Source organism: Manacus candei, unplaced genomic scaffold (assembly GCF_025592945.1).
Source record: "Manacus candei isolate 608988 ecotype Guabito, Panama unplaced genomic scaffold, ASM2559294v1 h1tg000034l, whole genome shotgun sequence".
Taxonomy (NCBI): domain Eukaryota; kingdom Metazoa; phylum Chordata; class Aves; order Passeriformes; family Pipridae; genus Manacus; species Manacus candei.
This window is the reverse complement of record NW_026138082.1, coordinates 12,805,156-12,829,424: the sequence shown is the minus strand read 5'-3', so window position 1 is coordinate 12,829,424 and position 24,269 is coordinate 12,805,156. Positions and strand designations below refer to the sequence as shown.

At 38.6% G+C, this 24,269-nt stretch overlaps 1 protein-coding gene across 14 annotated transcripts; it reads right to left on the bottom strand.

Annotated features, from left to right (window-relative positions):
* Positions 1-394: 394 nt before the first annotated feature.
* TUBE1 (tubulin epsilon 1) lies at positions 395-23,512 on the bottom strand. 14 transcript variants are annotated; one of them, XR_007905251.1, is made up of 14 exons: positions 23,194-23,512; positions 23,044-23,117; positions 20,154-20,206; positions 18,458-18,533; positions 17,778-17,893; positions 16,608-16,729; positions 15,151-15,338; positions 14,181-14,356; positions 13,304-13,444; positions 11,720-11,860; positions 10,642-10,816; positions 8,905-9,403; positions 7,362-7,501; positions 395-2,383 (listed from the first exon to the last, which is right to left on the bottom strand). XR_007905251.1 is itself a non-coding variant. In XM_051792210.1 (13 exons), the coding sequence occupies exons 1-13, from the start codon at positions 23,216-23,218 to the stop codon at positions 2,325-2,327; spliced, it is 1,461 nt and encodes a 486-aa protein (XP_051648170.1). In that variant the 5' UTR covers positions 23,219-23,512; the 3' UTR covers positions 395-2,324. The 14 variants fall into 14 exon arrangements, 5 of the variants coding, with proteins under 5 accessions (XP_051648170.1, XP_051648171.1, XP_051648175.1 ...); XR_007905248.1 differs by lacking the exon at positions 7,362-7,501 and having other exon boundaries at positions 395-2,133; positions 2,246-2,383; positions 9,289-9,403; XR_007905249.1 differs by lacking the exon at positions 7,362-7,501 and having other exon boundaries at positions 395-1,195; positions 2,246-2,383; positions 9,289-9,403.
* Positions 23,513-24,269: the final 757 nt, after the last annotated feature.

Genomic DNA, 24,269 nt, shown 5'->3' with positions numbered 1-24,269 from the left:
AGAGCTTTGTGTTCAGTGCTTCCCCTGACACAGCTCAGCCTGTTCCCTATCTCTCAGTTTCACTTCTGAATGTGCAGGAACATGCGGTGGCTCCTTGTTCCCACCATCTTCATCATCCCTTGTACGCAACAGGTAAGTTCATTAAAAAGAAGAAAAAGATTTCTCCCTTCTTCACCTTGTTCTGGTTAAAAGTTTTTATTTGCTTAACAACAAATTAAATTTCAGAGAAGCAAATTCCTCATAAAGAATAAGCAGCCATTCCCTACTCCTGAGTAAATTTCATTTGCAGCTTATTTACTGCATCAGTCCTGATTTTGGTAGTTTTTTTCTCTCTGTACATTAAGATGATTTAGTGGGAAAAAAAGTGTTAGAGAAGCTTAAATTGCCAGTGACCTTGTGTTTTGGTTTTTTTTTAAATTTAAGCACAAATGATTATCTGATGCAGTAAGGAAGTAAACATCCATGTTCATATTCCATATATGCTCATATTCCATATATCTATGTATATATGTGTATGCAAATATATATACACACAGTGGTCTGACTTCAGGCTAGTTTTACAAAGAGAAAGGCACCTGGGCTGTGTTATGCTTTGTCTCTTATAAGAAAATTTTAAGTGATAGCTTTTTGTGAAGGTATTTGTGTCAAAGCCCAGTTTCATTATTTATTTACTCAATTTTGAAAATTTGTCCTTTACGATCAAGATGAGTGTCAGATGAAGAATTTTCAAATGATTGTCTCCCTCTGCTAACTTTCTGCATATTTAGAGCCAGACTAAGAAAACTGAACATTAGTGATAATACATTGCCTACTTCTGCTCTTTGCTTATTTATGCCATACTGACCTTGTTCAATCTTTAACACATAAGAAAACAAACAACACATGAAGGGTACCTACACAATGGTCTCATTTTCTGATCTGCCCATAGGATCAGGAAAAGTATGCAGGGGGCTTCTGTGATGTGAATAACTTTGGTATAGAAACTTGGGGAAGCACAAATTAGAAAAATATTTGACCTGTAAACTTGACAAGCAAACTTTACATTTTCATTGTAACTTAATAGATATTTCAAGATTTTTCAGCTAAACCAAAGTTTTCGGTAATTTCACTACTAAAACTGTCAGATATTTGCCTGATGGTGTTTTTTCTTACTGGGGAACTTTGTAGTCTCACACCTTTCAGCTGACATCTTATCCTAAAAAAAGAGAGAAAAATCACTTAGGTAGAATTCTGTAGGTTTAAAGCATTCTTTAATTTGTAATACAAATTAAACATATCGGCTGAAGCACATAAGATTACTTCCTGCTACACATACCCATTTTGAAATGTGGTATCTGATTCAAGCCACATAACCTCATATAGCTGGCACACGGCCAGATAATAATAATAATAATAATAATAATAATAATAATAATAATAATGCTCTGCTTAAAAAGAAAAAAAACTGCAAGGAAGCGTTTCCTGAACGGACCATACAGTCTTGAATACTGCTAAATGTATAGGTACACCTGTGTGTCTTGTTTCCATAATGATCCTTCAAGAAGCTTTACATTTCAATGCACATGTTCATCAAATTAATGTTATGGTTTATAGGAAATTCTTAGCTGCCTAAAAAAAAAGTGCACTTAAGTTAGTTGCTTCTATATTATTGCTGCATTTAGGTAGAAAGGATTAGAAGAAATCCTTTTGCAAAATTACACATTTATTAAACTATCTTCTTCATGCTGCATGGAATGCCACATGACATTCTTTAATTTTCATTTCCTATAAGAATTGCCTGTGTAAATTAATATCTATCTTAAAAATCATTCAGCCAAAGGAACTTGAAAGCTACTATTTTGGAGCTTCATTAGTAGCTGTGGATTAAGATATTGTAAGTATAGTTGTAAATGACCATGAAAAATGGAAATTAGTGTTAGAAAAAAGGCTTTTAAAAGGTCATTTACTGCTGTACGCAATTAGGTCGGCTTAATTATAGTGTGAGAGTTTCCATGGGCTATGACATATGAAATGCTGAATTTTGTAGAGATTTCCAGTTTGAAAGTTGAGCAGAAAGGAAACCCAGGTGAATGACCCCTTCATGACCTTTCCCTCAGTATCTCTGCTGGAGGTGATTTCTATATCAGTAGAGCCCTGCGGTTTGGAGGAACAGAGAAAAACTGATAGGTTGGGCTTCATGTGCCTAGAAAAAATATAGACTACATATTTTATTTTTTTTCTACAAGCTTGATGGTGGTACTGGCACCTGATGAGGGGCTGGATCTTGTCTTGCTCTTTTGCTCTTTGGGCAGTCAGAGCTGCTTGACGAGAGTGGCTCCCAGGCCTTATGTTGTATAGTGGCCAAGTGCTGTGTGTGCCTCTACTTTATTATGGAACTGGTCATCTGTGGAGAATAAATATAGCATGATCCGCATTTCTGCTGAAATCAGCAGCATGAAAAGATCTAATGCTAAGATCTAAACTGTTATGTTTTAGATGTAGTTCTTAAAAAATGCAGATAGAATATAGCTGTCTCAAATAGATCCTTTCACACTCTGTGCTGACTTAAATCTCCCCCCATGCCTCAGAAAAATAAACCCGTCAAGAATTACTTAGGTTTTCCTTCACTTAAAAAAACCCCAAACAACAAACCCCCCCATGAATTCTGAGACGGAATGTGCAAAACAGTAAATTCTGGCTAGATCTCGACTTCTTACTGCTGATACAAATCTCTTTGCTCCATAAGCCCTGGATTCAATGAGGACTTAGTCATGCAAATAAATACACTCTTAGAAAGCAACCTATTAAGCTCAGTATGACTACTAGCCTCCCTTATTAGGATTAAATTTTTGTGTGTAGCACAAGTGAATTTGTAAATATTATAATGTGTACTCCCAAACAACTACTCAAATTTTAGAGCAAAAATAACATTCAAAAGAGGTTCATTATTTTAAAAGGCTTTTGCCACCAGAACTGGCACACAGGACTGTGGCTAGTTATATAACTATGTGACGAATCAAAAGTTAATTAATTTGATAAAAGGTTTGTAGGAAGGAATACTTAAAACCACCTACTTTAAAACACTGTTTTTTCTACTTCAGTTCTACTACACGTTTTGTTCTATAGAAGGCAAAGGAAAGACCAATGAATTGTGTTTTGTGCAAGCAGTAGGCCAGGCTAACTGTTAGAACACCTCAGTCCATGACAGTGGATGAAGATGGTCCTCTGCCTCTTACCTAAACTCACAGCCTTTCACTTTTCAATCCCATGAGATGAGAAATGTTATGTGTCTTCATCCAATGTGACAGTGTTTTCCACCTCAACTTTATTTTATGCTATTCCAGGTACACATAATACATTCAGCGCTCAAAATATCCCACTGTGTGTAAGTTTTTCCACAGCCCACCAGTGCAGCCTGGAGATAAACCTTCAGAAACTGGTGAAGTCCACCAGCGCAAGGAGGTTTGTCACTGGCCATGCAGATGTCCGCCTGTGCCAGCCTGCACCCCTGGGGTAAGCTTGGTGAAGGATGGCTGTGGCTGCTGTAAAGTCTGCGCCAAGCAGTCAGGAGAGCCCTGCAATGAAGCAGACGTTTGTGATCCCCATAAAGGTCTCTACTGCGACTACTCGGAAGACGAGCCTAGGTATGAAAAAGGCGTGTGTGCATGTAAGTGGTTCTTTCACGTTTCCTTCTTGAAATGCAGGAGGGTGGGACCATGCAGGTAAATGGTTTTGGAGGAAAATTCTGCTTGCAGGTGCTGTACAGCTCTGTGCTAAGCAATTTATCCTAATTTAGTTCTCTGACTGCTCATTTAGAGAATCTAAGAGTAGTGCTGGGGCTGGCTTTTAACTTTCCTGCATATGCATTAGTGAAACCAGTTCATCATGCACAAGCCTGTTATTGGCAGACATGTTGGTGACTGATTTAAAGAGCTGACCACATTTATGGCTCACCACATTTTAGCACTCTGTTAAGCAAGATCCACGTGCTCCTCCTGTGTTAGTAACTGTTGTTCACCATTTTCAGATCTGGTAGCTGTAGGATGTGAGCTCAATGGAGTTTATTATCCCAACGGGCAGACCTTCCAGCCTAACCCACTTTATAAGTGCCTGTGTGTCAGTGGTGCAATTGGATGTACACCTGTATTCACACCGAAACTAGCAGTGAGTCCCTGCACCAGGGTCACGGGCAGAAAGAAGCCTGGACAATCTATTTGTGGCCTAGGACAGCAAAAGCAGCTTCAATCAACCAACTACAGACTAATGTCAGGTGAGCCTGGCCACACTGGTAAACTTTTCTGTACAAGAGCCTTTATGCATTTAGTGTCCCCGGCTCCAGCAGCCAGGCAGGCAACGCACTGGCACTTTCTCAGTTCTTACTGAAGGCCATTGCCAGGGTGACTGTTCTGTCCCACTTATCCCTCTTACTCTCAGGTCACAGATTCTTTTCTCTAAACCTAATGAATGTGAAAAGCAAAAAGGCTTTTGGCTTCTGTCACCAGGGAATTGGGCAAAGCATCATTCTGCAGAGGTTTATTACTCATCAGATCAGCCCAATTAGAGATGCTGGTGGACAGCCATTTTGCAGCTTGGAAGCTGTCTCACTTTCTCCTGCTTTGTGGTGGTACAGAGTCTTGGTTTTCACATACATAAATTAACATGCTGCAGGCCTCTTCTTCCAATGGAAAGCAGAAAATGATAAAAATTGCCTTAATGGCTTTCCTGACAAATTTGAGGACACTGTAATGACAGTACTCCCCCTTACTTTCTTCTCTATTCAGTCTGATAAAAAACATCCACAAGCTTGTCCATGCTTGTCAACTGCCAGGGTCAGTTGATATTCCCTTTAACTTCATTCTTGCTCTCCTGCTAACCCTGTAGTTTTCTTTTTCACTTTAAGGAAGCACCATGACAGAAGCAGCTATCCTGGCCCTTCCCTGGCCACAGCTGCCTAAGCTTGCGCCGTCTCCTCCCCTGTGCATGTGCAGCTTTCCATGGTGAAAGCTGAGCCATTTATTTGGTGGCAGCTTGAATCATGATCATGGATCAATAAAATAAAACTAAAAGGATTGCAAAGCTTATCAGAAAACCTTCAAAGGCTGTTGAGTAAACAGGTAGATGCACAGAAGTCAATCTGCAGATAAACAGACCTGCTTACAAAATCTGAAGTTCAGTTTGGACAGCTTCTCACACATTAGCAGTGGTTATACAAGTCAGTAAAAATAAAAAAAGAATCCTTACTTCAAAATTATGATACAATACCTCTATCTAATATCAAAGCCTTTTAAGAGAAATGTCCTTAATGTTGTTGTATAAACATGCATTTGGTAAGGCAACTGACTTCAAGTGAAGAGTGATTTCTTTTCTAGAAAACAGTGTTAATCTGATTCAAGAGAGAACACACTGAAAACAATGGCAACCAAACCATTTGACCATTTGACATACAGTAATTGGGTTTGTGGGGAGATATATCTCAGATATCTGGAGAACAGTATTAAGCCAACATTCATTCCAGAATTTGAATCAACTGTGCAGAATAACTTTGAGAGAAGACCTTCCTGTTGGCTCAGTTGAGAGACCTAACACCCTGTCTCTGTGGTGGCTGTACGTGCTGAAGGATGCTGTTCTTTAGGAACCTTCTAAAGAAATACACCTTGAAATTTTTGTTTCAAAGTCTTTCCCCTTCCATTTCCCAGACCAGCAGACGTATCATGTCAACTTGTGCATGAACTCCATGGATGGCTCAATATCTATTTTGAAAAGTCCTTTTTCTGTTAGTGTGGATAAGTGCTAAGTTTCATTTTACTGCTCTTGTTTTGTTTTCTAGCTTTCTGTTTCAATCGAATTTACCTAATTCAGACACATAAGGATGTAAACAGGTCATACTTTAAAAAATATACCAAGTATAAATGACCATTTAGCTTCTCTTTATTTGTTGCAGTTCTGTGAAAGGCTTTTAAATTGCTTGCTTCAATGAGATCTTTAAATTGCTGTCTACTTCCAGGTATTCTGGAAAGCTGACAGCAATTCTGGCAATTTCAGGTAATTCTGCCTCTGCTCTTACATAAATGTCCAGATTCCACATAGTTTTTTTGCAGACTTTCACCATGAACTTTTCCAGTACAATTTTATTTCTTTTTTTAAGTGTACTCCACCTAACCCAGGCGTCATCCATCAGAAAAATAGGCTTTTTGGTGATATCTAGAAGTGATTGGAGTATTTTATTCCTCAACACAAACTCTAAAGTCTTCACAGTATCTACGAAGAAATGAACATTAATGTTTTCAGCAGCCCTTTACAAGCTACGTTTGGCCTGAAATAAAATAAAAAAAATCTGGACATTCCATAAAAATTCCACAAATAACCCTCTCCACATAACATTTCCATTAAGCAGAACTGGAGAGTCATATAACATATTCAATTTGATAGTCCTTACTAGGATCTGAGTATCCAGTGTCAGTAATGTTTAACAGCAGCTCAGCTGGCTTTTGAATAATGTTATTTATGTCTCATTTCTACGTTTACCTCCAGAAGTACCTTCAGGAACAGAAATCAAAGTCTTATCCTTGTATTTTCAATTCATCCTTTTGGGGCTGTTCTGCTGCATAAATAATATATTGCTGTCTTAGCTTACAGAAGCTTACCGCTAGTCTTGAAGAAAAAGTGCCTTGTACAGGCAACTCCCTGGACACCCTGCTCCAGGACCTGTGGTCTAGGCATATCCAGCAGAGTGACCAATGACAACAGAAGATGTGAGATGAAAAAAGAAAAGAGATTATGCTTCATCCAGCCTTGTCTGACTAATATGCTGAAGAAAATAAAGGTATTTTCTAATATAAAATTACTTCTTAATAGAAAACGAAAATATTGGAGCTAGTGGAAAAATGGATGTATTAGCAGTTACTAATAATTCATTTACTTCTTTCTTTTTTAAGGGTTTTAAAATAGCTCTTATGTTTTCTACATTCAATCTTCAGGCTTCAATAGTAAACTACAGATGTGCAATTTAAAGCAAAAAAAATGTAATGTCCTGATATAGATGTGTTGCTAGTGCTGCCCTGATGCACAGTCACTCCAAAAGTATTTTCTATTTGTTGACTGCTAAAGGAAAAATAAGGCAGTTTCAGACCAAGTTAGTTTCAGACTAACTTTTAAGATATTTCTAAGTAAATGTTGCAACTATTTCTTACATGGTCTGTTTTTAATGCATAGAAAACTCAGGCTTTTCTTTGTTCTAATATTAAAGATTTCAAAAGGAAAAACATGTCAACCAACATTCCAGCTTCCAAGAGCAGAGAAGCTAGTTTTTTCTGGATGCTCAACTACTCAAAGCTACAGACTAACTTTCTGTGGGGTGTGCTTGGACAAGAGGTGCTGCATACCTAACAAGTCCAAAATGATCACTGTACAGTTTGAGTGTCCCAACGAAGGCTTCTTCAAGTGGAAGATGATGTGGATAACGTCGTGTGTATGTCAGAGGATTTGCAGTGCTCCAGGAGATATGTTTTCGGAACTCAAAGTCCTATGACAAGTTACACCACTGACTGTAACACACTGACAATGCAAAAGCACATTCACACCCTGAGGAGTTAGCATAACCCTCTGCCACAGCAGTGTTTATACTGTGGCAGTATAAACAGTATAAGCAGTGAAATAACATAAGTGAATACTTACTCATTTTTTAAATGTCACTGGAAAACACAAGCAACAGTGCATCTTTTTAATGTAACTGTTTTTATACGGGGAAATACACTCTTAAGAAGGATGCATGTAACACCAGTACTGTCCAAACAAGAACTTTTGGTAATTAAGAAAGGCAAAGCAAGACAGCTTCATGCCTCACTGTAACAAGGTGCTGCCCACAAAAAAAGCCAAACATGCTCTAACCTATTAGAAAAAATATTACCCTGTAATACTTCATCTATCATTCCTGATTCTTAAATTAACCTTTTCAACTATGTATCTGCAACAGTAAAACACATCAATGCTGTTTGAAAATGAAGAATTCAACTTTAAACTCAGATTGCTATTTGCAGCAGATAGTGTTCCTCTAGTGTTGTGAATATAAACAATGCATGTGTAAAGGACTAAAAAGTGGGCGGGCAACTGCAGATAATAGATGCAAGATTTCAAGGAAACTACTATTTTTAGAACATTTTCTTAAAAAATGCTCTCCACAAATGCTAGCACAATGTTTTACTGAATGCTTCTGGACGTGTACATTGAAAATTGTGCTTACTTATACACCCACTCCAACTCTGCTAGAAGGACTTCAAGCTTCAGGAAATCATTGTATTCATCCATTCTGATGTTAAAACAGTCTTGCTGTTTTAAGACAGCTGAGGCTGGTAAGCAAGTGGAAATAGCTGTATGTTCTATTTCGTAAAAGTTCTTACTGTAATATAAAAAGCTGCTTACCCTGATAATTATAAATATTAAAACATCTATTTTACTTGCCTTCTTTCAAGCCTATAAACTCTGTTCTCCAAACACTCGTTATAATTCTTTACATATATATATATATAACTTCACTCTAAGTGCATGTTTTGGTCAGAGGTATACTGTATTATCTCATTATCAAGTGCAACTCAGCATTCAGGAATATGAGTCATTAAAATAATATGTTAATTAATACTCCAAGTATAACACTTGAAACAAAATTTATCTAGTGGAATTTTCTGATATTGCCAATTTTGGTATCAATTCAGAATGCTCTAATATAGCTAAGTACAACATAGAAGCAAAAATATTAAAATGATGAACATAGCTTAGAGCATTCTGAAATGTCCACTGTAAAGCTTAAGAAAGCAGTTTCATTAGAGACTTGCTTTCATCTTTGAAAAGACTACATAAGCTTTTCTTTCCTTCGTAGCTGCTTCTTAAAAACCAAATCTAGCAATGATCTTTCTTTGAAGCAAGTCCTACCTTTAGTTTACTGTAAAGTCTGAGAAAAGAATTACATTTTTGGCTGCTAAAATCTCTTTTCCTTCTCTTCACAGCATATGGTGTGTCAATTTACTCCACAGTTAGGATTACTGCTCTTACTGATATCAGCTATAATTAGGTGCTGTCAAATCTTTCTTACAGGCAGGGCTTATCACTTAATATGACAACTCTTGAGCTGAGGAAGCCGTTGTCCTGGTCCCACTTCAGAATTACAACAGCCAGGCATGCTGCAAGTCATTCTGGTTAACTGAAGTGGCTGGATGCTTAGGAAGTATTTCATTCTTTTTAAACAAAAAAATAAAGAGCAGTTCTTCCTTCTTTAAACAGCTATCTTCAGTCTTGATGGGTCTGTTCTAGGCCCACCTTTTGTCACATCCAGTTCATTGTACTCTTCTATTAGATCAGACAATGAGGACACAGCTTCAGAAAAACAGCTTTGCTCCATCCCATCTATCTGCAGATAATGGTGAAGGTGAGCCTACAAGAATTAAAAAAAAATAATTCAGTGTTATTATTTTTCTTGGCCCCTAATTGCTTTGGCTCAGTAAGTACCATTTAGCCTGCACTGAAGGGGGAAGTGCAAGCACTGTAGAAAGGAGACTTAAAGACTTGTATCATGACACCCCTTGTTTAAACACTTCACAACTTTAGTAACAATCCTCTATGGAATCACAATCAATATTCCTTATTCCTTAAACATCCATCTTTTCATACTGGTCGGGTGTACCCTAGGGGACAAACAGTGTTATTGGGTTTATGTGGCAAGGTTTTGGTAGCAGGGGGAGTGCAGGGCTGCAGGGGTGGCTTTTGTGAGAGGATAACAGGAGCTGCCTGCATGTGGGACAGAGCCACTTCCAGCTGGCTCCAGAATGGACCTACCACTGGCTAAAGCTGAGCCCATTAGTGATGCTGGCAATGCCTCTGTGACAACATATTAAGAAGGGGTAAAAAGGATGCACAACAGCTGAGATTGGATTTAGGGCGTTGTGAGAGAAACAGCCCTGCAGACACAAAGATCAGGAAAGAAGGAATGGGAGTGAAATTCTGAGACTGGGAAGAAAGGGCAGGAATGGGGATGAAGGTGTTTTCAGTTTTGGTTTTATTTCCTGCTGTCCTACTCTGTTATTCACTGGCAGTAAATTAAAATAATATTCGCTGTCTGTTTTGCACATGACAGTAACTGGTGAGTGATCTCCCTGTCCTTATCTTGACCTACAAGCTTTTCATTGTATATTCCTCCTGTCCTGCTGAGGAAGGGAAGTGAGAGAAAAGCTTGGTGGGAATCAACATTTAGATTAGATATGAGGAAGAAATTATTTAGAGGGTGGTGAGGCACTGGAACAGGTTGCGCAGCAAAGCTGTGGATGTCCTATCCCTGGAAGTGTTCCTGGCCAGGCTAGATGGGGCTTTGAAACACTTGGTCTAGTGGAAGGTATCCCTGCCCATTGCAGGGGCGTTGGAATGAGATGACCTTTAAGGTCCCTTCTAACCTATACCATTCTATGATTCTGTGATATTGTCAGGTAGGTACAGATTAATAAGGGATTTACGCTTTTTAAGAAGCAGCTGTTGGAATGGCTCCTTTTCAGGTAACATAAATAAAAATCTTGGGCTGTTAATTTTAAGCAGTCCCTTTGCCATACTAAGATTTGCTTCCCAATAACACAAGATGCTAATGATTAGTGACTACAGATATTACAACAATAAGAGTTGCACCTTTTTCTTGTAGAGCTTCATAAATCTCTCCTTGAGTTCAATGAAAGTTGGCTTTACGCAGGTGTTGTTTGCTAAAGCCAGAAGTGAATGGGAATGGCCCACGGGAGGTACTGAACACAAACCAGTTTTCCAGCCCTCTTGATTCCAGGAGACAAAGTGCAGAGAAGGTTTTAACCTGTGACACAAAAATTTAGTTATCTAAGGAATGTAAAGAACATGAAGGCTAAGTTTTCTGTCTTAACTAACAATCTGAAAAGGTTAACATTTAAGCTTTCAGAACAAAGAAGGACAGTTATAACTATCATTGTGAATAAGACATTTTAGACTTCAGACTAAACCACTGAGTCTGTTTGAAAGTCAAATTGCAAACACCAATATTGTTTTGTTAATTTAATGTATCAGGATTTGAAAGATGAAGTTACAAGTACCTATTTCTAGAAAAGAGATTGTAAGCCCTCTGAAATTTAGGAAAGGGGCAGCTTAATACTGTGTGGGGACAATCAGTTGACCTGTAGTTTTGAAATAAGTTAAATGCTTTAGCTTCTCAGAAATTTTCCCCATGCTTCCCTGTCTGCCTATAAACTCCCTTCTGTATGTGAAGCTTGCCTGCCTTTCCTGTTATATCTATGTAGCTCAATAGTGTAAAAGGTAGTACCAGGGTGCTAACAATACAGAGTTGTCAAAATAAGGATGATTTCCTATCTACATGACAGTAACCATGAAAGAGAGATATCTTCCGTTCAGTAAAAAAAAAAAATTCTACTACAGAACGTACTTCTCCAATATCCTTTACTGTCAGGAGACCCCTGGAAGGTTGGGCTTTGCTTTCTTTTGCATTTTTGAGAAAGGGAGGAGCAGTACAGGGATATCTAGTCAGCTTCCTTTATTTGGAAATCCAGGAATGCTGTGACTTATTCTCACTCATTGCATAAGTTAATTACAGTTTCTTCCCTTCTAAAATTCAGAAAAATATTTCTGAGTAAACTGATTTGGTATTGAAATTCTTCAAATGAAAAGTTGGACTGCTCTGGATGACTGACAACAGTTTCCCATGACTACTTTGTGTGGTATTACAAACCTTTCAATATTTCGGCGAAGGTCTGAAACCTGCACATTTCCTCGAACAAGAAGTGCACAGGCAAGGTAGAGGCTGTGCTTTGGATCTGCTTGAATTAGTTGATGATCTCTACTAAATGCATCTGAAAACATCTGATCCAACCTAGGTGAAAAGAAAGCAGTTATCTACTCTTATTAAAGTAGGATACAAAAGCTTTTCAGAACACCCACCTGCAGGGTTTGAAAGTTCATAAAATTCTGGAGATAAAGGTACATCTAACCTGGGACCATAAATTATAGGAAAAAGATTCAAACTTTTACATATACATATGTTGGCATTGCAAGTTTTTAAAAATACACTGGATCCATCTTCTCCCTCATGTTGCAAGCCACCGTTGAGTCAGAGAAGTTGCCTTTATAAAGGCAATTTGAGGTCAATAGTTACAAGGTCTTATGACAATTTGAGTGGACAATCTCACTGTGAAGGATCTGACAAGGAATATCAAAGTGCTGCTGACCCTTACAGAACTGGTTATCTGCCTATTACAATTCATTATTTAAAAGGATCAATGAATCATAGAACGGTATTGATTTGGATTAATGATTTAGAAAAAGACAGACTATACATACTTGTCTACTTATTCTAATTTTATCACGCATGACTGCTGATCATATTCTTTCTCTCTTCACTTCCTTAAGCAAGTTTCACTGTACTGTGGGATACCAAAGATGGTGTCTTCATGTTCCTGTGGACCCACAACATCTAAGCTATTCTTTCTATTTGTCTCAGACTCTCTGCATTCATCACCTCTATTTCTTTTTTCTTATATCACCTCTGCCACAATCTGCCTATTACAAAAAAATAACTAAATAAAGGAAACAAAAATATTACTGTTCCCACTTCATTCTGAGACATCCTTGACTGAGCATCTCCCCATAGTATGCTTCCTTCCCCCAGCACTGTACTGTCTGATTGTCACAACTTGCTATCACAGAATAGGGGTGGTCCTGTCCTCTCCTCTGCTTTGCATACTTTCATCACTTACCTTTAGTTGCTTCTACCATCATTGGGACCTCTATCTGATTGAACTTAATTCACTAAATCCAGTAAAATCTATTTTAACTGGTTATTTTTCTGCTATGTCAGAGGGATAAATACCTCAAAGAACTTTACAATAGTGTCGGCTTATCATTACAATAAGTTGATAAATAGGCACATTGCACCTCCAGACTCAATTAAGATGCCATTACTTCCCAAAGAGTCTAGTTTAATTCCTTGTTTGTTCTTTACAGTATTTTGTCAGTCAAGTGCAAACTGTTACTCAAAAGAACTTGTGGTGTGGGTTCTAAGTAATAAATTTTTCCAACAAAAACATTTCCCAACAGAGATTAAAAAGATGTCAAGTTTACTGGCTCAACCATTACAGAGAAAAGAGACAACAGATGTTCCAAAAATCAACAGGATGAATTTGAAAGTGTGGTAGACTTAAAAGTTTTAGAACTTCCACCCTTAGTTTTGCTACAAAATGGAATTTTTTAACGAGAACTACGGAAGAATCAGAAATTAAGCTTTAAATGTGAAACTCCCATAATATTTTTTTCCTACCTTCTAGAAGGTACGTTAACATCCGCCAACGTATACAAAGGAGTCAAGCTTGAAACCAAATAATGAAGTCGAGGAAATGGAACCAAATTCATACTGATTTCATTAAGATCCATGTTCAGGGAACCTTCAAATCTAGCAGAGCTGAAAATTAACAAACCATTATAAAACTATTATAAACCAAGGAAATCACTTCTATAATGTAAACCTCCATTAAATCTATTTTTCAACTGTTCTGTACAATAAAACAGTAAAACAACACAGCATTCAAGAAACCCTTCACGTATAATTGCAAAACTTTCACATCTGGCAGAATCAGTGCTAAATCTTATTTACTTATACTTCTCATTAAAGAACAATAAATCATCAAGAATAAGACCTTGTTTCCCAATTGCAGTCTTTAGCACTGTTTTTCAGTATGTGGACATAGTTGACTAATACCAGTTAATTAATACCAGTTTTACTAAACAAGCTATAATAAAACATGTGTGACTTAGCATTCCTGACAAGCTGTTTAAAAGAAAAACAGGCCAATACTCCAGAAGTATATTTCTTGCAGTAATAGACCATTTAGGAGCAAAAATGATCTGACAGTATAAAGTAATACAACTGCGCTAGAAAGGCAAACCTTTCTGGGCTCCACTGAACACCTGCCTACAAATTCACTTCAGTTTTAAGACTGTCATGGCTAAAGCAACACCACTACAATCTGAATACTTCCAAATACCTCAGCATTTAGTAACCAATTCTTAAAAAGAGAAGACTCATATCAAATGAAAATCAATTTATATTATTCAAGTTGATCCAGGCCTGCATATTTGCAGCAAACACCACCTCCAGCAATACCACTTTTTTATAGAGGAATAACCTGTAACTTTACCTTGTCAGGTTCAGCAGCAAGTTGGCTACAATATTATTCATTGCATCAAATGGCTTCTCTTGGAGAGTTTTTACACTGCCTGTACTTGATGTTACCAAGCTATTTTGCTTCACGGTTGACCCCAGCTTCCCAGAATTGATCATCTGATTAATTTTATTAACTATATCAAACAGAGACTTTGAGAGAGAAGAGAAAAAGCAAAGTAGTCTTGAGCAAAGAACTTTCAAATTCAGTACCCCAATTTTTCACTTCTATTAATCTTAAAAACCTGTTGGCTTTTAAGTACTGTTAGCTCAAAGATTATTCCTTTGATACATCTAAGTCCAACTTTTGAGCAATTCCAGTTGACTGAAGTGTTTCTGAAAGCCTGTTCCTTACATGTCACAAGTATGTATAAAGCTTGACACAGAAATTTGAATTCTATTCAACTGTTTAAAATCCTTATCCTCTAAAAATGAATATTAAATTTCCATAATACCTGTAAAAGGAAAAATATATTCTCTAACTATATATCACTTTCTCTTGCTTTTTTCATAAACAAATACCAAGACAGTCACCAAAGTTAGATTCAAATGGGTCTAGTACTTTGCAAGGTCAGGGATGCCTATGGTTCTCCTATCAGCCTATCTCCTCATCAGCACAGTTAAGTCTGTTGGAATCTGGAGTGGTTTGTCATTTCTCTTGCAACACTCTATTAATACTATGCACAAAATGACTGCTAAAAGAAGACACCCTGTCTCAGTAAATAGAAGCTTTTCAATGTTTACCTTGAAAAAGACAAAAAAATTCACACTCTAGACTACTTTGAAGGTGCAGAGCAACTTTTTAGTGATACTCATGTTAATTTCAAAAGCCTGCGACTTAGAACTTTAATTATTACTTTAATTGGTACTCAAATCAATACAGAAAAGGGAGAAATTTGTGCAGCCTAATTAAAAAAAATTGACAGAAATATAATATTAATTCTTACTTCATTCTCTACTGGTAACACACAGTCTGCATGTTCATTAAGCTCCTTCATAGCCAGAACACTATTATATGGAGAAGTAATAACATCATCTTCACCAGAGGGATAAACTGAAGTAACAAATCTATACACTTCTGGGAATTCATCCTCAAGCAAATTTAGTACAAAAGTTCCAAGACCAGATCCTGTCCCTAATTATGAACGAAAACAGAATGAGAGAAGATAAAAGGTTAAGGTTCCCCATGTTATCTTAGGCCCTAAGACTCACATATTGGAGACATACAACTTTTCGATTATATATGTTAATGAACATTTTCTGAAATATTTGGCTGACAGTGGAGGCTACTCAAATGTAACTTAAGGCAGGAAGGTTTTTACCAGACAGGAAAATAATTAAGTAAAAAAAGTATTTTCCACAGTATACCACTCAGGATGAAGTATATAATCTCAAAAATTTCTGCAATTCAAAAAGTCCTATTATGTAACTAACATTTTCCAAGCTAGCATTTCTATTTCTTATTTTAAAATTTTTATTTGGATTTTGAAACAAAACATTTGCTTGAAAGCACTGAACTGCCCCAAACAATTACTTTCTTTCCTTTTATAAAGTTTTCTCATTCTCCAGTCAAAACAGAACCATCCCTTTCTACCAGCACACAAGCTTTTTTCCTCATTATCACTAAGAACACAGCAGTGAGCTCAAATTTGAGAACTGAACTGTGATCTTTTTCTGAATTTGCAGCTACATTCTCAGTGGCAGACAATTTATTCTTATGAACAAGACAGCAACTTTCTGCAATAACAGAAACAACATCTGCAGGGTCTCTGAAATTAAGCAAACGGCCACAAAAAAGGCCCTTGACAGAGCTCTTGCTTCATATTTAGAGCTATTTTCTGTGTCTTTTTCCACATCATAGCCAGTTATAATACATGCTGCTCCCAGGTTTCTGGGCTAGGAAGGCTTAGTGGCAAAGGATTCTCCCTTTTGACTTACTAACAAAGCAACTAGATTGGATTCAAGAGAATTACGTGGAAGGAAAACAGAAAAACAAAATTTTTCTAAAATTTCAACATTTGAAGTCTCCTTCAAGCCTTTCAGAAAACGCTTTCCCCATGATTAAAAGCAATTTGATTACAACAATGACATCAGTGTTCAGAGGCCACTGACCCTTCTTCTGATCAGTAATTCCGAGGAGTTTATTTGTCTTTGGTACCTGCCTTGATCCATCCATTGCATCATATTTAAAATTTTAGCAGCATTTTTGCTCTGGGTAACACATTAGGGTTCCTTAGTGGTCTAACAAAATAAGTAATAAATCACTACAGGTCCACTGTGTTTTTTTTTTAATTATACATTCTGAACAATGTGAATTATTATGTTTATCTTCTTTTCAAGATACATGTTTTTCTTTTTCATCTGTGGCTACTGCAACCATACTCACTATAAAGACATTACTTACCACCTCCCATGGAATGAATTATAAAGAAACATTGCAGACAGTCACAATGTTCTGCGGTTTTCCTCAGCTTTTCCACTATGTTTTCCCGGTACTGATAGCCATATAGCTTATGACCTACAGCCCTGAGGATACAAAAAGTACTTTAGAAAAATATTCCAACAATCAATCTTTCAATTTTTTTATTTTATCTCCTTCTATTTGACAGTTTAGACTTCAGAGTCCAAAGCTGGGTGCAACACCTCATCTGTGAGAGTTTCCAAGCTGTGTCTACATAATGAGAATATGGGAGTCAGGATATGGTTTTAATTTTGAGGATGCAAGCAGCACTAAGTTCACATTTGGAGCATGCACTGTTATTTTGTACCGATGAGGAAATAAACTCCCACATTGGATGATCTAATTGTAATAATGAAACGAAAATTATATACTCCTTAACAATAAGGATACCCCTATGCAAAATGTGTACTGATCTTCCTTTGAGTACTATGCAAGTCAAATGATATCAGTAATTAAAAAAAAACCCAAACAGTTCATTTTCCATACACATGCCTGCTAGATGGTGAAGTTACAGGATGTTTTATTCCATGTATTGCCTTACAGGATGTTTTATTCCCTGTATTGCCCACCCTTTTGGCACATTTGCTGATGATTTGCTTTCCAGTCCGTAACGCACTGAATATTATTAGAGGCACATTAGGGTCTCCATGAAAATTTGCAATTTGTTATGTTAATCAATCTTTTTCTGAATTTCTCTTTTTGGGAACGTAGTTTAGACGCGCAAAGCCAGACTCTGTGGTGCTTAGAAATCAGAAATGTATTTGTTCATATATCTCATTTCCACAGTAGTTGCACAGTCTCAAACTAGATTATGGCTTAGACTGAGCAATGGAAGCAGCTGAATACCAAAGAAACAAAAATAAAAAGCATGCTCTTTTGAAACGAAAATCAAAAAAGAGGAAGAAAAAAATAGACAAAATGGTGTATCAGCAAAATTATCCTTCTGTAAAAGCCTTTTCAAAGTCCTCCTCCAGGCAACAGTGACTCCAAGTTTGCTGGTAAAATGCTGCAGCTCCCCAGGTGCAGAACGAAACAGAAAGCTACAGTTATCATTTCCCTTTTCAAATGCCATCTAATTAGTTGCTAAGAAATGTGTTCTGAAGAGGTTCTCACCAGTTGTTTCCTGAACCAGAAACATCTGTGATAAGCTGCTTGCTATCAAACATATCCCTCAATGGTCCCTGCAGAATTTCATTTACCACACCCTCCTCCATGTCAATCAACAGTGCCTTTGAGAAGAGAAAGAATTAAAATTCAGTCAGTAAGCAAACCACCCTTGAAATAACCCACTAAGAAATATAAAATTATTTACAATATAAAAGGTATACTGTTTCTACTCTGCTCCAGAGAAACCTTTTTTTTCCCAGTTGTTAACTAGGAGACCAACTAGATTAACCTTAGCTGATTTGCCAGAAGTTGCTCAATAGGACAGCATTTCAGATAATGAAATTTTGTTAAAATTTTATAATATTTTGCCCTGATAGAAATGAAGACCTTAAAATATTTTGTTTCAAGTTTTCTTGCTTCTTAAATCATTTAAAGTGGCTTAAGGAAACCCACTTCTTAGAGAATTCAAATAAATACTTAGTTACTAATAGCTGCAATCATTTTATTGGAATTACAATTTAAATTACTCAACAAGACTGGCAGCAAACTGTATTACTTGAATGAACCATGAAAGTTACTATTAGAAATTCTACTATTCAAAGCAGTATTTAAACCTGTATGCAATTTTAAGGACTTTATGAAAATTCCCACAGTTGGACGTAAATATGCAATGTAAAAAGAATGACCTTTATAGATTGCCTTACTCGTGCTTTTAAAGAGCAGATTTTTCCTTTGTAAATACCGGGACCATCACTGCCACTTCTGAAAAAAACCAGTAACAGAAAAATCTAAGCTCAGATTCGTAAGAGAAAATACATAACATAATAAAATTTTCTTTTTAATATTTTGTGTTCAAAGGAGTATGACAATGCAAACAAACAGAAACACCCTGAACATACTGCTACGAAAGACCTCACAATTCCCGGAAGTAATACAATTACAGGACACTATCTCAGTCAGAAATAGCCTAAGCATTACTTCAAGAAGCTGAAAAGAGAAGTATTTAATGTTTACTCTCAGATACAGCCTCTACAGGAATTCTACAGTTTGCCAGAACTTGAAAGGATTATCTTTTATCAGTATGTAATATGTGTATCTGCATCACATAATTGAACAGAGCGCACCAAGCAGCCCCACAAGGTTTTCAGTGGGGGTCGTTACGACACTGTACTTCTGCTCAGGTGTGAAACCCGTGTTACTGCACTAGCACAGCACTTACTTTTTGACTTACTTTGCTATTAAGATTTACCAGTTCAGAAATCATACTACAGTGCCAGTGTTCTGACTCTACTCAGTCCCATTAGAAATGAGGGGAAAAGAGTATGGGGCTGCGCTGAATTCCTCCAGGATTTTCCATCTTCTCACTCAAAGAAGCTCTCCAGACACTTCTCATTAGCTGAACAGCTCATAGCAGCCTCCAGTACTCATGTGATTCCTCTAGCCTACACAACACCTATATGAGTCCGCTATAGCAGCACTAAATACACCTAGAGAAGTTCTATTTCTCTTCAGGGACTAACAAAACTCAAAGAGGAAAAAACCCAACTCCAAAACAACACTTCTTTTTCTTCCTGTTGTCTTTGTGATCTTTCATGAGAGACCATTCCTTCAATCACTTGGATTCAATTGCTGAAAAAAAATCTCCACGTTCCTAGAATCACAGAATGGTTTTGGTTGGAAAGGACTTTAGAGACCATTTAGTTCTAACCCCTCTGCCATGGGCAGGGTCACTTTCCACTAGACCAAGTTGCTCAGAAAGAAAACAGATGTTTCTATTGCAGTCAACCCCCCAACTAAAAATTTGATGATTTCATCAGGCTTGTACAGAAACATGGGCATTTTTTACAATCAAATTTTCTTGGTTAAAAAAAAATGTTATTCCAGGAAATACCCACAAGGAGTGGTAATCATAAACTTCAATGCATTTGCATTGTTCTTTCAAAGAGGTAAAATTTGAGATAAAACAATTTGTATTTCAATGCCATTTTAATTAAAATCACATGCTGTACTATAACCTTGTCATATGATGGAAGGAAAAAGAGGTTGGTCAAATCCTTTTTAATTAACTTAAAGACAACAGAAACATCCAAGTGCGCATTTTATTTTTCCAAATTGCAAGTATTTTTCTAACTAGAGAGATAAGAGATGACTGAATGCTCTTAAGATATGAATTGGTTAATCCAAACTTTCAACGTCTTTAACTACTGAAGCAAGTATACTTAAAATGGAAGTTTAGAGAAGAATACAAAAAAGCAAAATCTTTTCCTAGCACAAACTAAGTATGACTTGAAACAAAGAAAATTATTACTTAGGTTAAGAGAAGACACTTGAACTGTGGATCCACTGTGTTAAACTCATGAGCTTCTTGATAAGACAACTTACCTTGTATCTACGTTCCTAAAGAAGCTGCTTAAGGCTTCATCATAAATTCCTTTCTAAAAGGAAACAACACAAAATTATGTGTAATGTCAAAAATTCTCAGTGTTTTTTCATAAAATAATTTAAGTTGGAAGGGACCTCTGAAGGTCATTTGTCAAACCTCACCACTCAAAACAGAGTAAACATCTATGTTGAATCCAGCTAGCTCTAGTCAGCTCTAAACAGAACATTTCACTGAAAAATCAGGTTGTTTTTAAAAACTGACAGGAAGACATAACTAGAAAACTAATTTTTCAGCACAAGATTAGACAACTGTAGTAGCTTACTGAAGATCCCAAGGCAATTATTAAATCAAATAGCTGCTGTTTAGCTGACTCAGTTCATCACTTACACAATACTCAGTTCATCATGGGCTCAATGCCCATGAAGTTCTGTGAAAAGGAAAGCATATCACAATGCATCAGTGATTCCAAAAGTCCCTGCTGAGAGACAGCATGCAAATTACTTACCCCGCCATAAAGCTAAAGAGACCTGGCAAGTTAAAATACTTTAACATTATTATTTACAGATTACTCACCATACTCAAGACCTGGTGAGGGAGAATTTGGAAGACACTGTTTTGTACTACACTACAACCAAAAGACTCTCCACACACAATAAGAACTTCACCCGTTGCTTCTAGAGAAGGCATTGAAGACTCCTCATCATTATCTGTTAATATATTGTGTTAACCAGGAAACAGTATCTTTATAGTCACAGCAAGGAAAGTGTGATTTTGTTCAAGGTACTCAGCACAATCCTATGCCCTCTTCACAGTGCTATTTTCTTTAGCACAGCTGTATGGCAAGTTTACAGCACAAGCTAAAATGGAGAACAACAGTGGAATTTGGGGGGCTGTCCTTTTGCTTTACTGCCAGTGGCAAAGAACTCACAGTGAACAGCCCTCTCTTGTCACTTACTGCCTCAAACCTGGTAATGCCTGGCTGTAGGGAGACATCCTGGGCTTTTCAAGATGGAAAGGCTGGAGAAAGCTGACCGGAATTAGGGATCACAGAATATTCTGAGCTGGAAGAAACCTGCAAGGATCATCGAGTCCAACTCAGCTCTACACAGGATGGCCCCAAGAGTCTCACTATGTGCCTGACAGGATCACACAAATGCTTCTTGAACTCTGTCAGGCTTGATGCTATGACCACTTCTCTGGGGAGCCTGTTCCAGTGCCTAACCACCCTCTGGGTGAAAAACCTTTTTCTAATAGCCAACCTAAACCTCTCTTGACACAACTTCAGGACATTCCCATGGGTCCTATCAGAGCTCAAATCAGTTCAGCAGTTCAATTACCTAGGTAGCCTCATCTCCTCGGATGGTAAGATTGATGGAGAGATAGACAATAGGTTAGCAAAGGCATATAGTGCTTTTGGAAAGCTTCATAAAAGAGTTTGGCGTAATAAACACTTGAAGAAAAGTACAAAGATCAGTGTTTACAGAGTCATAGTGCTGTCTGCTCTTTTATATGGTTCCGAATCATGGGTCATCTACCGGCACCACCTGCGTCTCCTAGAACACTTCCGTCAACGCTGCCTCCGTACAATCCTAAACATCCACTGGCCAGATTATGTGACCAATACATCTGTTCTAGAACAAGCAGCAGTCACAAGTATTGAGGCCATGTTGCTGAGAACACAGTTGTGTTGGGCAGGACACGTCTCCAGGATGAAGGACCACCGCCTCCCTAAGACCCTGCTTTATGGTGAACTTGCCACTGGCTGCCGCAAGAGAGGAGCCCCGAAGAAAAGATACAAGGACTCCCTGAAACAACATCTCAGCCTTGGCCATATTGATCAACATAACTGGTCTACTCTGGCCTCAAATCAGGAGGTCTGGAGACACACCATCTATAATGCTGCTGCTTCCTTTGAGAACGCACGCAGGATTGCTCTCGAGGAGAAAAGACAAGGCAGAAAGAATCGTGCCTTGCAGAATATACCACCTAAGGAGTCTTTCTGCTGTGCCTTTTGTAATCGGACATGTCTGTCCCGTATTGGCCTTATTAGCCACCAGCGTGCTTGTAAGAAATATGGATAGAGCCTTTCCCAAATCTTCGTTCGCAAAGCCTAGCCATGATCATTGGTCACCAGAGAGAAGAGATCAGTGCTTGCTCTGCCTTTTTGCCTCATGAGGAAGTTGTAGACTGCAATGACATCTCCCCTCAGTCTCCTCCAGGCTGAACAGACCAAATGACCTCAGCCACTCCTTATATGGCTTCTGTTGCAGACCCTTCACCATCTTGTGGCTCTCCTTTGGATGCTCTCTAATAGCCTAATGTCTTTTTTATGTTGCAGTGCTCAAAACTAAACACAATATTCAAGGTGAGGCTGCCACAGTGCAGAGCAGAGCAGGACAACCACCACCCTCGACCAGCTAGTGATGCTTTGCCTGATGCCCCCCAGGGTACGGTCGGCCCTCCTGGCTGCCAGAGCACTGCTGATTCATATTCAACTTACCATCCACCAGGACCCCCAAGTCCCTTTCTGCGGCACTGCTTTCCAGCCTCTCATTCCTCAGTCTGTACGTACATCGGGGGTTGTCCCATCCCACGTGCAGAATCCAGCACTTTCCCTTGCTGAAACTTCATACGGCTGGTGATTGCCCAGCCCTCTGACTTATCAAGGTCTCTCGGCAGTTAAAACTCACGACTAGTTAAAAGGCACAAGAACCTAGGGGTAGTTTTGCTCACAGTGAAGCGGCCTTGGTTTAATCAAACAAACACAGAGCTTTGCAGTCACAGCGACGAAGGCGGAAGGGAGCGCAGGGGCACCGCTGCCTCCCCACGGCGAGGGCGCTCGCCCCGGGCCAGCGGCAGCCGGAGCCGCGGCGGTAGCGGCGCCCTTACCTTGTTGACGGCGGCGTGTTCCCGCAGCGCCAGGTCCCAGAACCGGCAGCCCACCTGGTTCCCGCACTGTCCCACTGCAAAGGGGAGAGACACGGCTCAGGCACGGGGACGGTGTAGCGGTGGGGGGCTCTGGGCACCAAGACTCCTTACCCTGCACCACCACCGACTGCGTCATGGCGGGGCCGGCGACGCTCTGCCGTTTCGAAGTGGGCGCCCGGAAGCCGCGCCCCCTGAGTTCCTGCGGTGGAACGTCCCACCCGTTGCCTTGGATGCGGGCGCCCGCCCCGAGTGGAACATCCCATTAGGGACCGCCGGGGGGTGTGAGGGGATCGGGGAATTGTGGAGATGGTGAGCTGCTCAGACACCCGCTGTAGTCGTGAGGGTGAACCTGTGAGGAGCTGCAGGGTCTCAGACACCGGAGACTCAGCAAAGACCTAAAATGAAGTCCTTGTGTGGGAAATCACAGAATATCCCGAGTTGGAAATATTTCCATACAGTACAGTTCATTACCTTTTATGGCTAAAAGTGGTGCGATAAGAAGCATTTTATTTTCCCCAAATTCATAGTTCAGGAATATGGTGTGACGTGTGCCAAACGGTATGAAAATACAAATTAAAAATTAAGTGAAAAAGTGGTCATTCGGAAATGCTGTTGTAATGTACCTTCCCACCAGGCTCGCACGTTATGTTTTTCTTTAAGCTCAGTTTCGTATTTCTTGTGCATATAATTTTCCACAGTGCAACTGGGAGGTGCTATTGCCCATGTGTTTAACCTCAGGAATAAAAAAAGGAAAGAATGAAAAATGTAGAGATGCTATTGTCTCAGCACAGCAAGACTGGTCTAGAACAGCTAAGCTGCAAAATCATAGAACCGTTTAGCTTGGAAAAGACCTTTAAGATCATGAAGTCGAACTGTTAATCCAGCACTGCCAAATCCACCACTACACCGGTAAAGAATGTGCGATAAGCAAAGCAGTCGCTTGCAGAAAGCTGTCTTGTGACACAGATGGCATTTCTGCTTCCTGTGGGAGAACAAAAGCACTTCCATGCAACTCAGTTCATTAGGTTTTATGGCTAAAACTATCCAACAAAACAGTCTTTTCCCAAATATATTATTTCTACTGCTGGTGTGCAAACAAAATTTGCTAAATGAAATTCCTAATCCTTTATTTGCTCCTGGACATGACCTAGGATCCTGTAGAGATTAATTATAGGTCCACAGGAAAC